This window comes from Chelonia mydas, chromosome 1 (assembly GCF_015237465.2).
Source record: "Chelonia mydas isolate rCheMyd1 chromosome 1, rCheMyd1.pri.v2, whole genome shotgun sequence".
Classification (NCBI taxonomy): Eukaryota; Metazoa; Chordata; order Testudines; family Cheloniidae; genus Chelonia; species Chelonia mydas.
Window position 1 is genome coordinate 10,737,331 of NC_057849.1, and position 21,717 is coordinate 10,759,047.

The window sequence follows — 21,717 nt, forward strand, 5'->3', positions numbered from 1 at the left end:
GTGATGCAGATTCTGAAGCACCAGTTCCAAAGCCTGACTGCTTCCAGGTAAACAGAATGAGACATTGTTCTGTACTGTTTGTTTATGTAAAAGGTCCTGGTGATATTCAGAGAATCATAGAATATTAGGGTTGGACCTCAGGAGGTCATCTAGTCCAATCCCCTGCTCAAAGCAGGACCAACACAACTAAATATTGTCCAACACCACTTAGATATGGACTGAATATTAAGGTTGGACCTCAGGAGGTCATCTAGTCCAATCCCCTGCTCAAAGCAGGACCAACACAACTAAATATTGTCCAACACCACTTAGATATGGACTGAATATTAGGGTTGGACCTCAGGAGGTCATCTAGTCCAATCCCCTGCTCAAAGCAGGACCAACACCAACTAAATATTGTCCAACACCACTTAGATATAATTGGGAGAAAGGCTGTGCAAGCCAGGCAGACTGCTCTCAGGTCTCTCATGAAGTGCAGGTACTTTGAGCAGTGTGGCTTTTCAGGTGGACACCCCAACCCCAAAGAGAAATGTCTGTTATAATGGTGGCAGTAGGAATGAAAGTTTTGAAGGGAATACTCATTCTCACTCTCTTTGGGTCTGACCACCAGATGGGGGAGGTGACGATTTTGGTGGGAACACTCACTCTGGAGTTGATGAAATCTCTATCTGGTGAGTACTCTCACCAGAGCTAGGTCTGCAGGCATTGTGGATGAAGGCTTTCACACAGCATTACATAAGTGCACAAGGTCATATAGTCTAATACCGAGAGGTACATTCGCCCCATAGTTCTTGGTCTGCAAGTAATCCAAGTGATCAGGCTGATCATTAACTAAATGAAGTCTCAATGGGTCTCAATCAAGATGTCAAAAGTAGCCCTTTGCAGGTGGCTGGGATTTGGGTAGAGGTTATGGCGGTAGAGGGGGCTTTGAAGCAAGGACTCTGAACTCTCTGATGTTTTCTCAGAGACTCAACTGGATGCTGGTGGTAGAATGCTTGAAGAGGGGGTGGCCTTGGCTTAACGGCTTGTCTCTGTTGTTTTCTCCTTGTGGCCAGAGTGTAAATCCCCAGAAAGTGAAGAGTCGATATTGAATTATTTAACAAGCATAGGAACTCATTCATTTTCCCAATGAAGAGATTCAACTCATCATAGGGAAGATCCTGTATCATATTCTGGATATCCCTGGGAAAACACAAAGACTGTAGCTAAGAATTCCTCCTCGTGACTGTACCAGTGGCCAGGTTTCTGGATGCCATATCTTCTACATCCACTACAGCATGGAGGAATCTTCTTGCCCTCCTTGCCCTTTGGTCCTCTATGAAGGACCAAAAGTGGACTCTGTCCTCAGAGTTGTCCTTAAAGTCCACCAGCCTGGAACAGCTGTTAAAATAATATTTTGATAACAAGGCTTGATTGATACTTAGTCATCTCTCCCTCTTTGTTTTCTTGTTTTGTCTTTGACTCTGGAGAGGGCCCCAGCTGCGTATGGATGATATTAAATTTTTTCCTTATGATCAAGGAATCTTTCCTGAGTCTTTTCTTCATATTCCTCCAGATCAGAGTTCATATATATCCTATACCAGACAGAGACATAAGGGAAAGAGAAAAAGGCTGATTTACCATCATCTGGGGCAAAGCCCTAGCACCCAAAAGGGCTTCATGGGGGCAGTCAGCTATAGTAGCTGAGGCAGGGTCTGAAGAACTAAACATCTATTGCTGGGTTGAGAGTGCTGAAACAGAGTCTAATGACAAGATACGTGATGACCTCTAAAGCTGAACTTTTGTGATGGCTGGGTCACTGGATTAGGCCTCACCAGGACTGTTAGTGAAACCATGGATGCTGAAATAGAAAGTTACAAGGGGCTGCCCTGAGAAGTGTTACTGGAGAGAGAACCTTTGCTCTTCTTTTGCTGCTGTTCAGGAGGAGGAAGATTATAACTCCCTTCCTGAAACCAGAAGTGCTGTTGAACCACCAGCCCTGACATGGGCCCTTTGAGCTCTTCGTTGCTTCTGGAGTTGCTGACATGAATGAAAATGTTGTTGATGCCTTTGAAGCAGCTGGTGTTACTGCTCTCTAGCCAAAAACGGGCAGACATTTTTTTCTTGACAGGGCTGAAAAAGAGTTAAGCACTGAGGGCACTTCTATCCTGCCTTTTATCAGGCTTGTCTCCAATTGCACACTACACAGTGGGCCTGTGATGTCCACTGCTTATTGTCTCAAATACACAGATTTAACCAAATAATTCACTGTACACTTTTCCTCTCGTCTGTTTCTTTGTATATTTCTACCTATTGTCTCCGCATATGTTTAGATAGTAAACTCTTTGGATCAAGGACTGTTTTTTTGTATTATATGTTACCTGGGTGTCATGATTGATAATCAGCTGAACGTGAGCTTCCAGTGCAACGTGTGGCTAAAAGGACTAATATGATCCTTGCATATATAAACAGGGGGATATTGAGTAGAGGAGACAGGTTATATCAGCCCTGTATTTTGTACTGGGGCAACAGCTACTGGAATATTTTGTCCAGGTCTGGTGTCCACAATTCAAGAAGGTTGTTGAAAACGGGAGAGGATTCAGACAAGGACCATGAGAATAATTAAAGGAATGGAAATATGCCTTATAGTGAAAAATTCAAGGAGCTTATTCTGTCTACGTTATCAAAGAGAAGGTTAAAGGGTGACTTGATCAAGGTCTGTGCATACCTTCATGAGGAACTGGAATCTGATAATAGAGGGCTCTTCAGTCTAGCAGACAAAGCTATAACAAGATCCAGTGGTTGGAAGTTGAGGCTAGACAAATGTAGACTAGAAATAAGGCACATATTTTACAGTGAGGGTAGTTAACTTTACCAAAGATTGGGTGTTTTTCTAAAAGATATGCTCTAGTTCAAACAGGAATTAATTCAGGCAAGTCCTTTGAGCTGTGTTGTGCAGGCTAGACAAGATGATCAAATGGTCACTTCTGGATTTATAATCTATGAATGTTTGAACAGTTCCTAGCACACTGGGGCCCTGGTTCCTGAATAATGAATAAAGCAGAGTGCCGTAGAGCTAAAGCCTGAGCAAATCTGCCCCAAAAATCAATCACAAAAAACAAACTGAATAAGAAACTGTACGACTGGCCAAACATTTAGAATTTGAACAGTGTTTCTCATTTGCTTTGTCTAGTGGGGGTCAGGAAGTCTGGAAGCCATGTGTGCTGTTGCATATGAAATAGAATTAATTGAGTATCAGAGAGGTAGCCATGTTAGTCGATATCCACATAAACAATGAGGAGTCCGGTGGCTCCTTAAAGACTAACAGATGTATTTGGGCAGAAGCCTTCGTGGGTAAAAAACCCCACTTCTTCAGATGCATGAAGTGAAAATCCATGCATCTGAAGTGGGATTTTTTACCCACGAAGGCTTCTGCCCAAATAAATCTGTTAGTCTTTATGAATGAACTGAGGATTTTCCCAGGTAGGTGGAGACTATCAAGTTGCTTATGCCTCTTAGTCTACAGAACCCAAAGGAAAACCTAATGCTGCAATGGCCAGTTGGGCTATGCAGGAGAATAATGGAAGCATTTTGGGCGGGGTACTTTGTGTAGTTTCCAAACAAAATCTTGCAAAATATCTTTAAGGTCTGAATTTGATATTGACAGTAATAAGCATAAAGAACAGTATTACCATATTTTTTAAAGATTAAAATAAAAGAACCTTACAAAATTAATTCTGTGTGGTCGAAATGTACACGGCCCATAAGGAACCTTCCAACATAGGCTGAATAAAATCCAAGACTGTCACCCAAATTGTGAGTAATTGTAATGAGATCCCTTTCTGTCCAAAACTCTAATCCAATAAGAACAACATGAAGGCCAAATGGACGGTACATCTAAAAAAAAAAAAATATTAAAAAAAGACATCTACATGTAATGCTTTGAATCTATGATCTTTCACATAATCCACATTGCTGGTGTCATTCCCCAATCTGTGTTCCTGTTCACCTTTTCAGCCACAGAAGCTGCACTGCAGTTCAGAATAAAACCATAACGTTAAAGGGATACTGTTGCTGATCTGAAAAATCTTATTTCTGTCTGGAAAAATGTTTACATATTATAGTTACAAACAACACTCATGACTACTAAAGTTGAAAGAATTTATCAGAAAATATATATTTTTTCATTTGTTTTTTTTATGTGTGTGCAATTGGCTGTAGTTTGTGTACAGCCAATTTCTCTGTTCTGGTGATAGTCACTTCTACTTTCTGTCTCGTGCATTAACATGATCATCATCACCACTCTCATGCACAGCTCCGGGGGCCTCATGAATGCTGCTTCCTGGAACTGAGTAGGGGGGTTACTATTAATGACTTTAAATTATATTGCAGAGAACAATCCAACAATATGTTGGCAGAACGCTGAACTGAATGAGGCTTGATAGAAGACCTATGTATTAACTGTACTAATATGAAGTCGAACATTTTAAAGGGACACTCAAAATTGATATTAAAAAAAGAAAACCTAACAGATTTCCAAAGTATGTTCTGACATTTAGGGAAAAAAACATTATTTTAAAAGCTATTTATGATGGCTCTTCTGCCCCCCATTGATATTTATAGGGTCTTTTCAGCAAGGAAGAATGGACAGTCCTGAAAACAACACCAAAAACCATCTAGGGCCTTTGTCTCCCACTCAACCCCTCCCCACCCCTAAAGGGCAAAAAAGCAGAGGGGGCAGATGAGCAAAGCCTGTTCATTATCATCATCCAGATCCCTTCACATGGCAGGGGATCAGTGGAAACTTAGGGACAGGGCAGGAGAACTCCCATCTTCCCAGACACTTAGCACAGTGCTGGATAGCAATGGGAGCCCAGGAGAGAGTGGGCATGCAGTGAGGGCTGTTTCTTTACTCCCTTTATTTTTAAATGGAGATTTTAAATTCAGAAGCCTTTTCAGGTATCTGATGACTGGAAGTTGGAGAGCTCCAGACCAGACACGGGTCGCTGTGTCCCCTTATGGCTAGGCATAGCATAGCAGCCCCTTTATCTGTTGCCTCCTGCCAGCAGCCACTTGGGCCACTGCATGATCTGTCCTTTACGCGGAGGCTGGTTTTATGGACTATCCCTCTGCCCTGAACCATGAGGGTGTCAAGGTGGGCTCCTCATCCTGACAGGGATGGGTCAGAGCTTAGAGTCACTGATGGGGTTGGGCAACAGAAAGGGATGCCTGCACAGATGTGGAATTGCTCCTTCCACCAGTTTAGAGAGTTCTTGACATGCAAGGGGAATGTTCCCTGTCTGTCCAAGGAGTCCCGAGTTGGAGAACAGGCAGTTCTCAACCTTGGAAGCAGCAGGCGTAGACTTGCATGATAGGTCACAAAGGTGCAAGCTACCAAATGGCAAAGGAATTGAAGACAGTTCCTTACTGTGGTTCAAGGACTTCCCTGAATTGTCCCTACTGGTGCTGACAGGGTCACAATTTGTCTAAAGAGAGGAATGCTCTGACTGTCACTGAGTCCACATATGCCCCTATCTACTGTATCCTTCGTACCGGTACTAGCATGGATTTCTTTGCATTCAGTTTTAGGCCCAACTCCTGCAACTGAGCAAGGGCCATCTGGGGTGGACAATAACATTGCCTCAAAAAAACAGCCATTAAGTGGACAGTCATCAAAGTATGAGAAGACAAGATTCGCTTCCTGACGAAGATAAGCCACCACTACCACTAGAACTCTTGATAACACCCTTCCGGCTGAGAATAGGCCACTGGGGAGCACTCTGTACCGGAAATTATCTTGGCCTATGGTGAATCGTAATATTTCATGAGCAACAGTGGTATAGTTATGTGGGAGTAGGCAACTTGTAGGTCAAGGGATGAAAACCAATCCCCTTCCTTTAGTGAAGGAATTATAGTTCCCAGAATCACCATCCTGAACTTTTGATGTTTCACAGACTTGTTTGGCTTAGATCTAAGATCAGTCTCCAACCTCTGTCTTTCTTTAGTACTAGAAAGTACTTCTGAGTAGAACCCACTACCTTGGAAAGGGGAAGGGAGTGGTTCTACTGCTTCTATTCAGAGGAGCAAGTCGACATCTTGTCTTAGGAGAAGCTCATGATGGGGTCCCTGAAGAGGGACTAGGAAGAGGCATGGAAAGGAGAGTGTGCCAAAAATGAATAGTGTAAGCCAATGTTACGACTTCCAAAACCCATTTGTCTGTGGCTATCCACTCCCAAGCCTGGTAGAAATGGACAGGGCGATCCCCAAAGAGAAGGAAATGGGCTAAAGGATGCAACTGTAAAATCAGAACCTGCGACCAACCCATCAAAACTGCTGTTTAGATGACACCTGGGTGATTGTGGAGGGCAGCTGAGCAGCCCTATTTCTCTGAAATGTGGGTCTCTTTCTGAGGTGTTCTGCATGTCTATGATACTCTGAGAACTGAGCAGGGCTTTATCTCTGGGCAGTCTGTAACCTACTAAAACATTCCTTGCTCATAGGTATATAAATGCCCAAAGAAAGTAGGGTAGCCCTAGAGTCCTTCAGCATGTTCAGGGAATCATTTCTGGTTTCCGGGAAAAGCTTAAAAACCATCAAAGGGGAAGTTCAGAACAGAACACAGAGGACCTCCCTCGGAAACCCCAAAGCTGGAGCCATGATGCCCTGCATACAGCTACCATCATGGAGATGGATCTGGCAGCAGAGTAGGATAATTGGAGAGCTGCTGTGACAATACCTTCCCCTCAGCAACTATGGCCTGGAATTGCTCCCGACAGTCATGTGGTAGCTGTTCAGTAAAGGCCATGAGCTTGCTGTAAATTAATAACATTGTATTTGGGCATGATTGCCTCATAGTTCATGATCTGGAACTGAAGGGTTGTGGACGAGTGAGACTTTTGTCCGAAGATATCCAGTCACTTTTGGTCCCTGTCAAAGAAGATAGGCAGATAATTACCCTGTTCCTTCACCACATCCACCACTAGGGAGTTAGATGGGGGATGGGAAAATAAAAAAGCCAGAATCCTTAAGGGGCACATAATATTTCTTATCCACCCTTCTGCACATTGGTGGAATAGTAGCCAGTGTCTGCCATAGCATCTTAGCCAGATCCAGGAGACTCTCATTAATAGGTAGTGCCACTCTGGAAAGTGTTGCTGACTTCTAAATATCTAGCAGCTTGTGCTACAAATCTTTGGCCTCTCTAGAGTGATCTGCAGGGTATTGGCTACCCTTCTAATGAGGTCCTGAAACTGTCTGAAGTCCAGCCATGGAACATGTGGAAGCTTACGCACCTCATCCAGTGACAATGATGAAATGGGAGTCTCAGTTGTGACTTCCTCCCCTGCCCTAGCCTCCTGCTCTTCAGATGTCTCCTCCTCTCATAGATGGGTAGAGGAAGGATGTGAAATGCTGGTTTCCTTGAAGGATGGTATGAATGGTCTGTTAAATTGTTGCTGATAGGCAGCCCACAGGTCCCAAAATGGCCACTGTGCAGGTTCATAAGCAAGCATGGGTGGTACACAAGGCTGGTTCCACCATTTTGGTGACCCACCAGGTCCTCCCTGCACGAAGGCAGATTCCCAAAGGGGTACGTAGGAGAACCCCTCACTGAAATCGACGAGACTGATTGGTAAGCCTTTTCCTCCACATCCTCCCGGGGGGTGAGGGGAGGAGCCAATGAGGACTGAGGAGAGTCCTGTGCCACGGAATGCCCACTCAGAGGCTGAGGTCTCAGTACCAAGAGATGCTTGGTACCTAACAACAAAACAGACTCTGGTTCATCCGACACAAAGAGGTCCCTCGAGTATCGGAAGTGCTGCATTACCAGAAAAGACCCTGGTACCGAAGCCGTACCCTACAGAACTAACAATGATGCAGATGTTGTAAATGTCAGGTGCCAGTGCTTGTGCAGCACTGAGGATACCACTTGTACAGGGCACCTCTGACTAAGCTGCTTGTGTCAGTATCTATGGCTGGGTTAAGGCACATGAGGGCACATATGGCTGAGACCAGTGCTTCAGTGCCAATGGCACTGCCAAGCTCAAGGGGACCTGTGCTTATGCTCCTTACTGGTGGAAGATACAGTTACCCTACTGGAGCTGTGCTTCATACCCTTGAACTTCTAAGGCTATGCACACCCGCCAGTACCAGAGGAGGAGTCATTGGCCTCAACGGTATCCTCAGAGATAGAGGACCTCGACAGGGATCTTTTTTGTATCTGCTCCTTAGAGATAGAGTCCACATTTCTCTTTTTGGGAATCTTCCCAGCATGCTCCAAAAACTTCCTTTTCTTAGGGGAAGCATGCTCTGTGGTAGACGTGGCACTGAATCTGTTAAGGACCATATATACAGGGGGTTTCCTGAGCTGGCAGTCTGAGCTTTATCTCCCTGCATTTGTAGGCCAAACAGAAGGAACACTTCTAGGAGATGTGGGAATCCCCGAAGCAAAGAACACACTTGGAGTGCCTGTACCTTACTGGTATAGTTTCTGGACAAGAGAGGCAATGTTTGAAGCCTGGCAAACCAGGCATACCCTGCCAAAAGAAGACAAGTCACCCAAGGGGAAAAGAGAGGGAAGACAGTCCTCTCACTTAAACTAACTATACTAAACAGTAAAGAACAACTATAAAAAACTAACTAACTTTGAAGAATGAGAAAAGGCCACATATGCGCTCGATGGACAAACTAGTGTTCAGTCTTGGGCTGAGACAGTAGAGAAGGAACTGAGGGCAGTTTGCCCGTACACCCCATCTAGCCTTGGTGTCTGTCATGAGGAGACATAGGGCTCGTGTGTGTAGTTTGAAATCTCCAAGCGATGGCTAAAGAGGTGCATGCACACCTGAAGTGGTGCACTCATACAGACACTACACAAAGAAAAAATACTATTCAAGTTAAGAGAACCCAGAGTCAAAATAGTAAGCTTAGACTCCCTCATCTAAACAGGGGTTCTCATATTGGCTATAACACTTCTTCAATTGGCAAATCTAATTTGTTAGATTTCAGCTTTAAAACCAACTCATCGCATGGATGTGATAGCGATGAGGAAGGCCACCTTCATCGATAGGTGCATGAGTAAACAAATCACTGTGGGTTCAAAAGGGGGACCAGTGAGACAATGTAGTACTACGTTAAGGTCCCAGGGTAGGGTGGGAACTCGAATTTCCAGATAGAGGTTCCAAATACCCTTGAGGAACCGTTTAGTGATAGGATGGGTAAAGGCTGAGAACTAGGGTAGTCAAGTGATTAAAAAAATGTATTGCTATTAATCGTACGGTTAAACAATAATAGAATACCCTTTACTTAAATATTTTGGATGTTTTCTACATTTTCAAATATATTGATTTCAATTAAAGACAGAATACAAAGTGTACAGTTCTCCCTTTATATTTATTTTCATTACAAATATTTGCACTGTAAAAAAGAAACAAAAGAAATAGTATTTTTCAATTCACCTAATACAAGTACTGTAGTGTAATTTATTTATCATGAAAGTTGAACTTACAAATATAGAATTATGAATAAAAAATAACTGTTCTCAAAAATTAAACACCATAAAACTTTAGCATCTACAAGTCCACTCAGTCCTACTTCTTGTTCAGCCAATTGCTCAGACAAACAAGTTTGTTTACATTTATGGGAGATAATGATGCCTGCTTCGTGTTTACAATGTCACGTGAAAGTGAGAACAGGCGTTCACATGGCACTATTGTAGCCGGAATCACAAGGTATTTTTGTGCTAGATGCGATAGATTCATAAGTCCCTTTTTTCTTTGCACACCATTCCAGAGGACATGCTTCCATGCTGATGACGGGTTCTGCTCGATAATTATCCAAAGCAATGCGGAGTGATGCATGTTCATTTTCATAATGTGAGTCAGATGCCACCAACAGTTGGTTGATTTTCTTTTGTGGTGGTTAGGGTTCTGTAATTTCCACATTGAAGTTTTGCTCTTTTTAGACTTAGAATCATAGAATATAAGAGTCGGAAGGGACCTCAGCAGGTCATCTAGTTCAACCCCCTGCTCAAAGCAGGACCAATCCCCAACTAAATCATCCCAGCCAGGGCTTTGTCAAGCCAGACCTTAAAAACCTCAAACTTCTGAAAGCTTGCTCCACACCTCGTCCCTCTCAGATTTTGGAAGGCACTTCAGATTCCTAAATCTTCAGTCGAGTGCTGTAGTTATCTTTAGAAATCTCACATTGGTACCATTTTTGCATTTTGTCAAATCTGCAGTGAAAGTGTTCTTAAATCGAACAACATGTGCTGGGTCATTATCCAAGACTGCCAAACACAAAATATATGGCAGAATGCAGGTAAAACAGAGCAGGGGACATACCACTCTCCCCCAAGGAGTTCAGTCACAAATTTAATTAACCATTATTCTTTTAACGAGCATCTTCAGCATGAAAGCATGTCCTCTGGGACGGTGGCCAAAGCATAAAGGGGCATACAAATGTTTAGCATCCCTGGCATGTAAACACCTTGCAATGTTGGCTACAACAGTGCCATGCGAACACTTTTCTCACTTTCATGTGACATTGTAAATCAGAAGCAGTCAGCATTCTCTCTCATAAATGTAAACAAACTTCTTTGTCTTAGTGATTGGCTGAACAAGAAGTATGAGTGAGTAGACTTGTAAGCTCTAAAGTTGTACATTGTTTTGTTTTTGAGTGCAGTTATGTAACAGGTATGTGATTGGTCCTTTGGGATCAGAAGAACCCTTTGGTTGATTAAATTGGCTTTAATTAACCACTCATCATTAAGTCTCATATATGGGTGGTGAAACCAGGGCTGGGCTACCTAGGGAGACTGCATTTCTGACTTCTTGTTAGCCAGTGTAGTGAGACAGAGGTTTACTTCTGTTGGTGGTTTGGTATATCTTATTGAAGAACAACCACCAGTTTGGGGTGAGTGTGCCCCATTTCTCAGCAGTTGGTCCTGAATTTGGTATTCTCAGTTGCAACCCACTGAGCCACAGTGATGGGGAGTTTGGCCGCTCAGTGCTATATAGAGACCAGGGGGCAGCATGAGATGAGGGAGCGCATATGTGGCCCAAACGGGGACTGCTACTAAGAATCTCTGATTGCAGGTGCAGGAGTACCCACACGAATGGGATAAAACAATTAAATTTCCCCATACCATCCAGCTTCCTATGACCTAGTAGAGAAAACTGTTAGAACTTATAAAAAGGATATGAATATGATAAATAGTGGGAGCATGGAAACAAAGCTGGCTTCTTTTCTTCCGAAATACAGAATTCCTCCTCAAATGATGACAGGCTTTGCTTTCAACAGGAGAAAGTAATACATAATTTGGATTTAATCCATACCAGAGCTGCTACCCTCTATACAGGTAACCAGTGCAGTAACTAAGAGGGCAACTTATGCCCCCTGATTCCCCAGTGTAGATGAATAACATCAGTCACAATTATCCCCATAATAAATAAGAATAAATAATTCACCTCACTTGTAAAATGGACATATTGAACCATCTTCAATGTCAACAAAGTTTCATTGGAATCTTCATAGCGAAACTAGAAGTAAAAAGACCAAAACCCATTAGAATCTCCATTCTCAACAGAAAATCAATTCTATGTGAGATCTTTAAACAGCGGTAGGTGTTTCATGAAAAATCTTTCCAAATTAATTGTGATTCACACAAATATGCCAACATATCATTTCACTTTCCTCATGCTTTGTTATTAATCTACCTTTTCCATTTTCATGACAATTATATTTTTGTGATTTTGCTCCTCTTAAAATAGTCCACCAGGATTTTCACCCTTTGATATAGATTGAAGACCCATTACCAAATATTTGTTCTGCATGTAGGTAATTATAGATTGTGATGAAGTCATCTCTTAACCTGCTCTTTGTTCATGCTAAATAGATTGAGCTCCATGATTCTATTGCTATAAGGCATTCTTTCTAATACTTTAATCATTTTCACGGTGACTCTTTGAACCCTCTCCAGTTTATCAAACAGCCTTCTTGAATTGTGGACACCAGAACTGGACACAGAATTCCGGTAGTGGTTGCACAAGGACCCAAAATAGCCTCTCTGCTCCTACTCGAGATTCCTGCTTAAGCATCATTTTAGCCCTTTTGGCCACAGTGTCACATTGGAAGCTCATGTTCAGCTTGGAGTGAACATATCTTTTAGGAACTCATCCAATCTTGTTTTAAAAACTTCAGTGACGGTAAATTCACCATGTCCCTTCATAAGCTCTTCCCTCAGTTAATTCATTTCATTGTTAAAATTTACCAGCCTGAATTTATTTAGCTTCAATTTCCAGACATTAGGTCTTGTCGTGTCTTTGTCCGTTACACTACAGCAGTGGTCACCAACCCGTCGATCGCGATCAACTGGTGGAACATGGAGACTCTCCCAGTCGAACGCAATCTCTGGCCGTGGCGGTGTAGCGGGGCTTCCACTAAGGCAGGCTCCATGCCTTCTGCGGCCTCACGCTGCTCCCAGAAATGGCCAGCGTAGCCCCGCTGAGGGGGCGGGGGCAGGGGTCTCCGCACACCACTCCTGCCTGCAAGCACCGCTCTGCAGCTCCCATTAGCTAGGAACAGGAAGCTGGGGCCAACGGGAGCTGAGAGGGCAGTGCCTGCAGAGTGGGACAGCGTGTGGTGCCACACGCCCCGCCAGGAGCAGCAGGGGTGTGTTGGCCCCTTCCGTGAGCAACGTAGCCACGTGGTGCACTACTGGCTGTCAGGGTTCCCTGGCTCATGATGGGGAGAAGGTGCCAATGTGACTGAGTAGAACTGGACTAGACAGGGACCCTGCCTTAGCCCTGCTGCACTGCCGACCAGGAGCCGACGGAGGTAAATGCCCCCCAGTGGGAGCCCCACCCCAGCCCCCAGCCATGAGCCCCCTCCCAAAGACAGAATCACATAACCCCTCCTGCACGCCAACCCCATACCCCAGCCCTGACCTCCCTCCCAGAGCCAGCACCCCAACACTCTGTCCCAGTCCAGAGTCCCCTCCTGCACCCAAACTCTCCCCCGGAGCTTGCACCCCTCATCCCTCCTGCATCCCAACCCCCTACCCCAGGCTCAGCCAAGAGCCCCCTCCCACACTGTGAACCCCTCGGCCCCAGCCCAGAGCCCAAACTCCCTCCCAAACCCCAACATCCTGTCCCAGCCTGGTGAAAGTGACTGAGGGTGGGGGAGAGTGAGCAACGGGGTGGCGGGGGGAAGGATGGAACAGGCGGGGCTTCGGGGAAGGGGAGGGGGAGATCCTGGGTTGCCCTTAAATTCAAAAAGTAATCTTGGGCATAAAAAGGTTGGAGACCACTGGACTACAGAATCCTCTACTATCAGAAATCATCTCCCAGTGCTATGGGCTTAACCTTAACCTTTTCCTAGGTAAACTACTTAGATTGAGCTTCTTAAATCCCTGACTGGAAGGTGGGTATTCCAGACCTCAGTCATCCCTGTGGGTATTTTCTGAACCCTCATCAATTTTTCAATACCTCTTTAGAATGGACTGGACACAGTATTCCAGCAATGTTGCAACAATGCTGAAAACAGAAGCAATACCACTTTCTTACTCCAACTCAATATTGCTCTGTTTAAACATCCAATAATTATGTTAGTTCACTTAGCAACATTGCACTAGCAGTTCATGTTCAGTTGGTTATCCTCCATCATTCTTTAATGATTTTGAGAGACAATGCTTTCCAAGTTACAGTCTTCAATCCGACAAATCACATTATTTGCTCCAAAGAGTAGGTCTACGGTGCAGGCTCATCATGTGTTCTTACATGTGTTTTAGCCCAAACCCCACTACAATACACACACAAAACTCTTAGGCACATGCTTATAAGTGCTCTGAAGAAATGGTTACTCAATGGTTACCTGTGCAGTAACTGTGGTTCTTCAAGATGTGTCCCCTTTCGGGTGCTCCACTTTAGGTGTGCTAGAGCCCCCTGTGCCTTTGAAAAGAGATTCTCATAGCAGTGTCTGTTCAGCACACCCATGTTTGTTAGTCGGTCTCGTGCTCCATGCTACTCAAAGAACCACAATAACTGCACACGGTGAGTAACTAATTTCTTCTCCTTCTTTGAGTAGTATCCATACAGGTGCTTCACTCTAGGTGACTACTGAGTGGTATCCTCTAAGGCGGAGGGGGCTTCAGAATTGAATCCAGTATGGAGGAGAGTACAGCCACGCCGAAGATAGTATCACTGGTGGAGTCGTGAGTTATAGCACAGTGTTTGGTGATCGTATGTACAGATGCCCATGTAGCAGGTTTACAGATTTCAATAATAATCAGCTCATTCTTGAGGAATGCTGTAGAAGTGGCAATGGAACTTGTAGAATGAGTTCATATTTCCTAAGGTGGATGAATATTGAAAGACTGGTAACAAGAATTAATGAAACTTGATATCCACTTGGAAAGTCTCTGGTTAGAGATTGCTGACCCTTTTGACCCATCTGTTAGCAAGACAAATAACCTGTGGGTCTTTCAGAAGAGCTTTGTCCTATCTAGATAGCCGGCTAGGCTCTCCTGAGGGCAAAGGTGTGTCACAGTGCCTCCTGGCAATTTAGATGCAGTTTGGGGTGGAAGACAGGCAGGCAAATGGGCTGATTGATGGAACTCGGAAGAAATTTTAGGTAAGAATTTGGGGTGGGGCCACAGAGTGACCTTGTCCTTAAAAACACTGTGAGGGGAGGTATGCCGTCAAAACCTCTGTTTCTCCAACCCATCACGCCAACGTTATGATCATCAGGAGTACAGTCTTCATTAATAAATGGAGCAGGGAACAGGTAGCTAGAAGTTTGAAGGGCAGTTTTGTAAGGCATTTAAGGACCCATACTGCAGTAGGGCATTGGAATGGTCGACCACTGTGGGAGGACATGCAAATGGGACTCCTGTACACACATTGTGAGGGCTTTTTCACCAGTTAAGGGATTGTTTTATAGAGATAGGTATGGAAAGAAACATATTTAAACATTGTCTGGTTGGTGAATACACAGCTCTGAGCCACCCTTGAAGGCAAAGCATTTGAAGCCTGGCATGTTCTGTAATGAAGGTGGTGGCTGCCACATGTCCCACTAATTGAATACAGTTCCTGACTGTGGTTTGGGTGCTGATCTGAATTGTGTTTGCTATGTTAGAAAGAGCCACAAACCTGTGCAGAGGAAGGTAGGCTCTTCCTGTTACTGAATCAAGATGTGCCCCTATGAATTCTTAGTTTTGCACATGGGTCAAGGTGGATTATTGCATATAGAGTTGTAGGCCCAATACGAGGAAGAGATCTATGGCCTCACAAGTTGCCTGAGACATCAATTCCATGGAGCGGCCTTTCAGTAACCAGTCACCCAGGTAAGGGAATACTCAGTTACCTTTCCTGCGGAGCTGAGCTCACACTACCAACATGACTTTCAAAAAGACTCTCAGGGCAGATGACAGGCATAAGGGGAGCACTCAGTATTGAAAGTGTTCCTTGCCAGCAATGAAATGCAAGAATTGCTCATGTTATGGCTACATAGCAATGTGAAAATACATGTCTTCAAGGTCAAGGCCTGAGAACCAATCCCCTTGCTCTAATGATGGAATTATCGCTGCAAGAATCACCATTCTGAATTTCTGTTCCTTCAGACAGGTGTTGAGTACTCTCATGTCTAGGATGGGTCTCCAACTTCCTCTCTTTTTTGGTACCAGGAAGTACCCTGAATAAAACTCATTCCTTCTGTGCTGCAAGGGGACTGGTTCTACAACTCTCAAGTATAAGAGAGAGTTTATTTCTTGACAAAGCAAGCTCTTGTGAGAGGGGTTCCTAAAGAGGGATGGAGAAGGGGCATCCCTTGGTGGAAGTGAACTAAAGTGGATGGTGTATCCTGTATTCCCACTCTGGCCTGAAGTGGTGAAGGTGATAGTGATGAGGCCTCACCAATGCTGAATAGAGGGGAATGATCACGTCCCTCGATCCGCTGGCAATGTTCCTACTTATATAGCCCAAAACGCTGTTAGCCTTCTTGGCACCAAGGACACACTGTTGACTCATATCTAGCTTCTCGTCCACTGTAACCCCTAGGTTCTTTTCTGCAGAACTGCTGCCTCGCCACTCGGTCCCTAGTGTGTAGCAGTGCATGGGATTCTTCCGTCCTAAGTCCAGGACTCTGCACTTGTCCTTGCTGAACCTCATCAGATTTCTTTTGGCCCAATCCTCTAATTTGTCTAGGGCCCTCTGTATCCTATCCCTACCCTTCAGCATATCTAACACTCCTCCCAATTTAGTGTCATCTGCAAACTTGCTGAGGGTGCAATCCACGCCATCCTCCAGATCATTAATGAAGATATTGAGCAAACCAGGCCCCAGGACCAACCCTTGGGGCACTCCGCTTGATACCAGCTGCCAATTAGACATGGAGACACTGATCACTACCCATTAAGCCTGATGATCTATCCAGCTTTCTATCCACCTTATAGTCCATTCATCCAGCTCATACTTCTTTAACTTGCTGGCAAGAATACTGTGGGAGACCGTATCAAAAACTTCGGTAAAGTCAAGGAATAACACATCCACTGCTTTCCTCTCACCCGCAGAGCCAGTTATCTCATAGAAGGCAATTAGGTTAGTCATGACTTTCCCTTGGTGAATCCATGCTGACTGTTCCTGATCACTTTCCTCTCCTCTAAGTGTTTCAGAATTGATTCCTTGAGGACGTGCTCCATGATTTTTCCAGGGACTGAGGTGAGGCTGACTGGGTTGTTGTTCCCCGGATCCTCCTCCTTCCCTTTTTTAAAGATGGGCATTATATTAGCCTTTTTCCAGTCATCCGGGACCTCCCCTGCTCGCCATGAGTTTTCAAAGATAATGGCCAATGGCTCTGCAATCACATCTGCCAATTCCCTCAGCACGCTCAGATGCCTTAGATCTGGACCCAAGGACTTGTGCACGTCCAGCTTTTCTAAATAGTCCTGAACCACTTCTTTCTCCACAAAGGGCTGGTCACCTCCTCCCCATGCTGTGCTGCCCAGTGCAGTAGTCTGGGAGCTGACCTTGTTTGTGAAGACAGAGGCAAAAAAAGCATAGAGTACATTAGCTTTTTCCACATCCTCTGTCACTAGGTTGCTTCCCCGTTGAGAAGGGGCCCACATTTTCCCTGACGGTCTTCTTGTTGCTAACATACCTATAGAAACCCTTCTTGTTACTCTTAACATCCCTTGCTGGCTGCAACTCCAAGTGTGATTTGGCCTTCCTGATTTCACTCCTGCATGCCTGAGCAATATTTTTATACTCCTCCCTGGTCATCTGCCCAAGCTTCCACTTCTTGTAAGCTTCTTTTTTGTGTTTAAGATCAGCAAGGATTGCACTGACAAGCCAAGGTGGTCTCCTGACATATTTACTATTCTTTCTGCACATCAGGATGGTTTGTTCCTGCAACCTCAGTAAGGATTCTTTAAAATACAGCCAGCTCTCCTGGATTCCTTTCCCGCTCACGTTATTCTCCAAGGGGATCCTGTCCATCAGTTCCCTGAGGGAGTCGAATTCTGCTTTTCTGAAGTCCAGTGTCCGTATTCTGCTGCTCTCCTTTCTTCCTTGTGTCAGGATCCTGAACTTGACCATAGCATGGTCACTGCCTCTCACTTCAGTGTCTCTGTGTTGCAGAAACTGTTGTGAAGCAGCCTGTTTTGGTGCCGATATTGCCATTGTTGTAGATTTGATTGGTGGTGAGACCATTTTGTGCATAGCCTTGCTTGGAACAGTCGGTGCCGTTCTTGGCCTGTTGGTCAGTGCCGATGGCTCCACTGGTGCCAGTGGCGGCAGCATTACCAGTGGTACAGGTCTCAGGACCATCTGTGCCTCGACAATTTGTCTCTACGGTGGGCCTCGGCAGATGTCCACAAAGGGACGGTGCCGGAGGTGCCCAGAGCCTCAAACATGATAAATCTAGTTGAGCTTGGCAACGAGGACAGCTATCTCACTGGGGACCTCTTCTTCTTCTCAGTGTTCCTGTGAAGGGAGGTCACAGCTTGCTTCCTCGAAACTTTGGAAGACTGAACACTTTCTTTAGCAGAGGTTTTGCCCAGGGAGCTATCTGTTGACATTGGTTTCGGTCCTGTATCAGTAGGCTGAGGAACTTTTCCATTAGGATCATTTTGAGGTGAAGGTCTCTGTCTTGCTGTGCCCTGGCTTTCAGGTTACTGCAGGTGGCACATTTTTGAGGGATATGAGTCTCCTCCAAACATCAGACACAGATAGAGTGGCCGTCGGAGACTGGCATAGCCTCACAGCAAGAGTCAAATCATTTAAAGCAGGGAGAATCTGGCATCATGACCATTAGAAGTTCCCAGCGGGGGAGGGGGAAATAGCAGTAAAAAGTGGTTTGGGTTTTTTTTATTTTTGGAAAAAAGTATCTAATTAAACTAACTAAGTGAAGAGACTTACTAAATTACAACTAACTTATTTATTTCTAGAGTAAGTGAAGAGGCAGCACTGCCACTGAGCTCTGTCTGCAGCCAAGGATGGTTGAGAAGGAACTGAAAGGGTTGGGACATCTGAGCACTAGATGAGGTACCAACGGCACCGTATGAGGACTACTGTGCATGCGCGCCCTGACTGAGCACTGCTACTGAAAATCTCCAATCTACGATGTAGGGATGCACCAAAACCTGAAGTGGAGCATCCCTAGGGACACTACTCAAAGAAGTAACCTGTTAGCCAGTTTTAATACATGTAATGTGTGCCATGTTAAGTTTAGATCATTCTAGTTTTTTAATCAAAATGTTGTACAGTAACAAGCCAAATGCCTTAAAGAACTCTGTTACATCAACACTATTACTTTATAAATCCAATTTGTAATCTCATGAAAAAAGGTATCAGGTTAGTATGATAGGATCTATTTTCCATAAACCCATGTTAATTGTCATTAATTATATTACCCTCCTCTAATTCTTTATTAATCAATTCCTGTATCAGAAAGTCCATTATCTTGCCTGGGATCGATGTGTGTCTGACAGGCCTATAATTAACTGGGTCATCAAATTTACCCTTTTTAAATACTGGCAAAACATTAGCTTTCTTCCAGTCTTCTGGAAATTCCCCAGTTTTCTAAGACTTATTGAAAATCAACATGAGTGGTTCAGCGGGTTACTCAGCCAGCTCTCTTAAAACTGTTCGACACAAGTTATCTGGACCTGCTGATTTCAAAATATCCAACTTTCATCAACTGAAGGCATATTTATATTTCTAGCGAATGACTAAGGAGAATGATTCACATCCTAACGCATAAATCAAACGTCAATGTTGTATATATATATATATTTAATGGGTGACTTAAGTGCGGAAGGATCACTACTAAAATAATTTAAAGTTAGAAAAAATACTTACCTTTGCTTTGTCTGCAACAAAATAACACTCTAAATATCTGGTAGATGTGTACCAAGTGTCTAGTTCATGTTTCTGGAAGAAAAGACATGTAAAGCAGGGTTATATAAAGTAAACTGATGTGTTTAACTGCATGCGAAATACACTTCTGAATCATACCCTCCTGTATTATGTCACTCACACAACGGGAAAATCTTACAGAATTATAATTCTTTGACAGGGTAACAAGCCTTGTGGATGGGGGGCAGCAGTCGATGCGGTATACCTTGACTTTAGTAAGTCTTTTGATACTATCTCACAAGACCTTCTCATAAACAAACTAGGGAAATCCAACCTAGATGGAGCTACTATAAGGAAAGTGCATAACTGGTTGGAAAACCATTCCCAGAGAATAGTTATTAGTGGCTCACAGTCAAGCTGGAAGGGCACATTGATTGGGGTCTTGCTTTTGCTCTGGATTTGAGGGGTGTGTGCCCCCCATATTTTGATCAAACTGATTGCAACCATATTGAATGCATTCAGCCACCATGAGTTTATAAAATAGAACACCACATAGTTAAGGGTTAATTGGAATAAGCAGAGCTTCTGGAGGCAAGGTCAAAATTAGCTGTAGGTTTCAGTTTATGCTAATCAGAATGGGATGAGGGGAGAAGAGAGTTAACAAATTGATACTGAAAGAAAATAAGTGGATGGAGACCTTGAATTTGGGCACCTTTGATATAGAAGCTGATTATGACTAAGACTGTTAGCAATGTTTGTTGATAAGTAGTTTATTGAAGTTCAGAGAGGTGATCTACTAGCTTGTGATCGACTATGCACTCGATGTTTTGTAAACGTTAGTTATAAAAAGTCTACATAATAGAGTATGCTTTGGAGCAGTTCTCTCAGGATAGCTTCAGAGATTTTTTCCTGACACCTTACTCCAACCAGCTATTGCAGACCTGTTGTCAATTACTCAATCCCATCTCAAAAGCTAGATACTAATTTGGGATGTTAAGAACATAAGAATGGCCCTACTGGGTCACACCAAAGGTCCATCTAGCCCAGTATCCTGTCTTTCAACATTGGCCAGTGCCAGGTGCCCCAGAGGAAATGAACAGAAGAGGTAATTATCAACTGATCCATCCCCTGTCACTCATTCCCAGCTTCTGGCAAACAGAGGCTGGGGAAACCATTCCTGCCAACCCTGGCTAATAGCCATTGATGGATTTATCCTCCGTGCATTTATCTAGTTCTTTTTTGAACCCTGTTATGGTCTTGGCCTTCACAACATCCTCTGGCCAGGAGTTCCACAGGTTGACTGTGCGTTGTATGAAGAAATACTTCATTTTATTTGTTTTATACCTGCTGCCCATTAATTTCATTTGTTGACCCCTAGTTCTTGTGTTATGAGAAGTAGTAAACAACACTTCCTTATCTACTGTCTCTACACCAGTCATGATTTTATAGACCTCAATCATATCTCCCCTTAGCCGTCTCTTTTCCAAGCTGAAAAGTCCCAGTCTTATTAATCTCTCCTCATATAGAAGCAGTTCCATACCCCTAATAATTTTTGTTGCCCTTTTCTGAACCTTTTCCAGTTGCAGTATATCTTTTTTGAGATGGGGTGACTACATCTGCACACAGTATTGGGAATACCATGGATTTATATAGTGGCAACATGATATTTTCTATTTCTCATATTTCCTTTTATCTATCCCTTTCTTAATTATTCTCAGCATTCTGTTCTCTTTTTTGACTGCCACTGCACATTGAGTGGATGTTTTCAGAGAACTATCCACAATGGCTCCAAGATCTCTTTGTTAAGTGGTAATGGCTAATTTAGACCCCATCATTTTATATGTATAGTTGGGATTATGCTTTCCAATGTGCATTACTTTGCATCTGACAACATTAAATTTCATCTGCCATTTTGTTGCCCAGTTTTGAGAGATCCTTTTGTAGCTCTTCGCAGTCTGCCTGGGTCTTAACTATCTTTAGTCATTTTGTATCATCTACAAATTTTGCCACCTCACTGTCTACCCCTTTCTCCAGATCACTTATGAATATGTTGAATAGGACTCTCCCAGAACAGGGCCTTGGGGGACACCACTATTGACCTCTCTCCATTCTGAAAACTGACCATTTATACCTACCCTTTGTTTCCTATCTTTTAACCAGTTACCAATCCGTGAGAGCACCTTCCCTCTTATCCCGTGGCAGCTCACTTTGCATAAGAGCTCTTGGTGAGCGACCTTGCCAAAGGCTTTCTGAAAATCTAAGTACACTATATCCATTGGATCCCCTTGGTCCACATGCTTTTTGACCCCCTGTAACGATACTGGTTCTGGCGGGACCCAACTGAGAGTGCCAATTCAGGACACATTGCTTAAAGCAGGGCAGTTACAGCCCA

The 21,717-nt window shown here is 43.9% G+C and overlaps 1 protein-coding gene across 1 annotated transcript in view; it reads right to left on the reverse strand.

Moving 5' to 3' along the window:
- Window positions 1-21,717, reverse strand: part of LOC114021338 (disintegrin and metalloproteinase domain-containing protein 20) — a 155,503-nt gene that overhangs the window by 98,943 nt on the left and 34,843 nt on the right. Inside the window, exons 7-9 of the mRNA XM_043527319.1 lie at window positions 19,329-19,400; window positions 11,442-11,513; window positions 3,707-3,876 (exon numbers count right to left, since the gene is read on the reverse strand). Of these exons, the coding sequence (XP_043383254.1) occupies window positions 3,707-3,876; window positions 11,442-11,513; window positions 19,329-19,400 (314 nt within the window). The remainder of the gene's footprint in view (window positions 1-3,706; window positions 3,877-11,441; window positions 11,514-19,328; window positions 19,401-21,717) is intronic.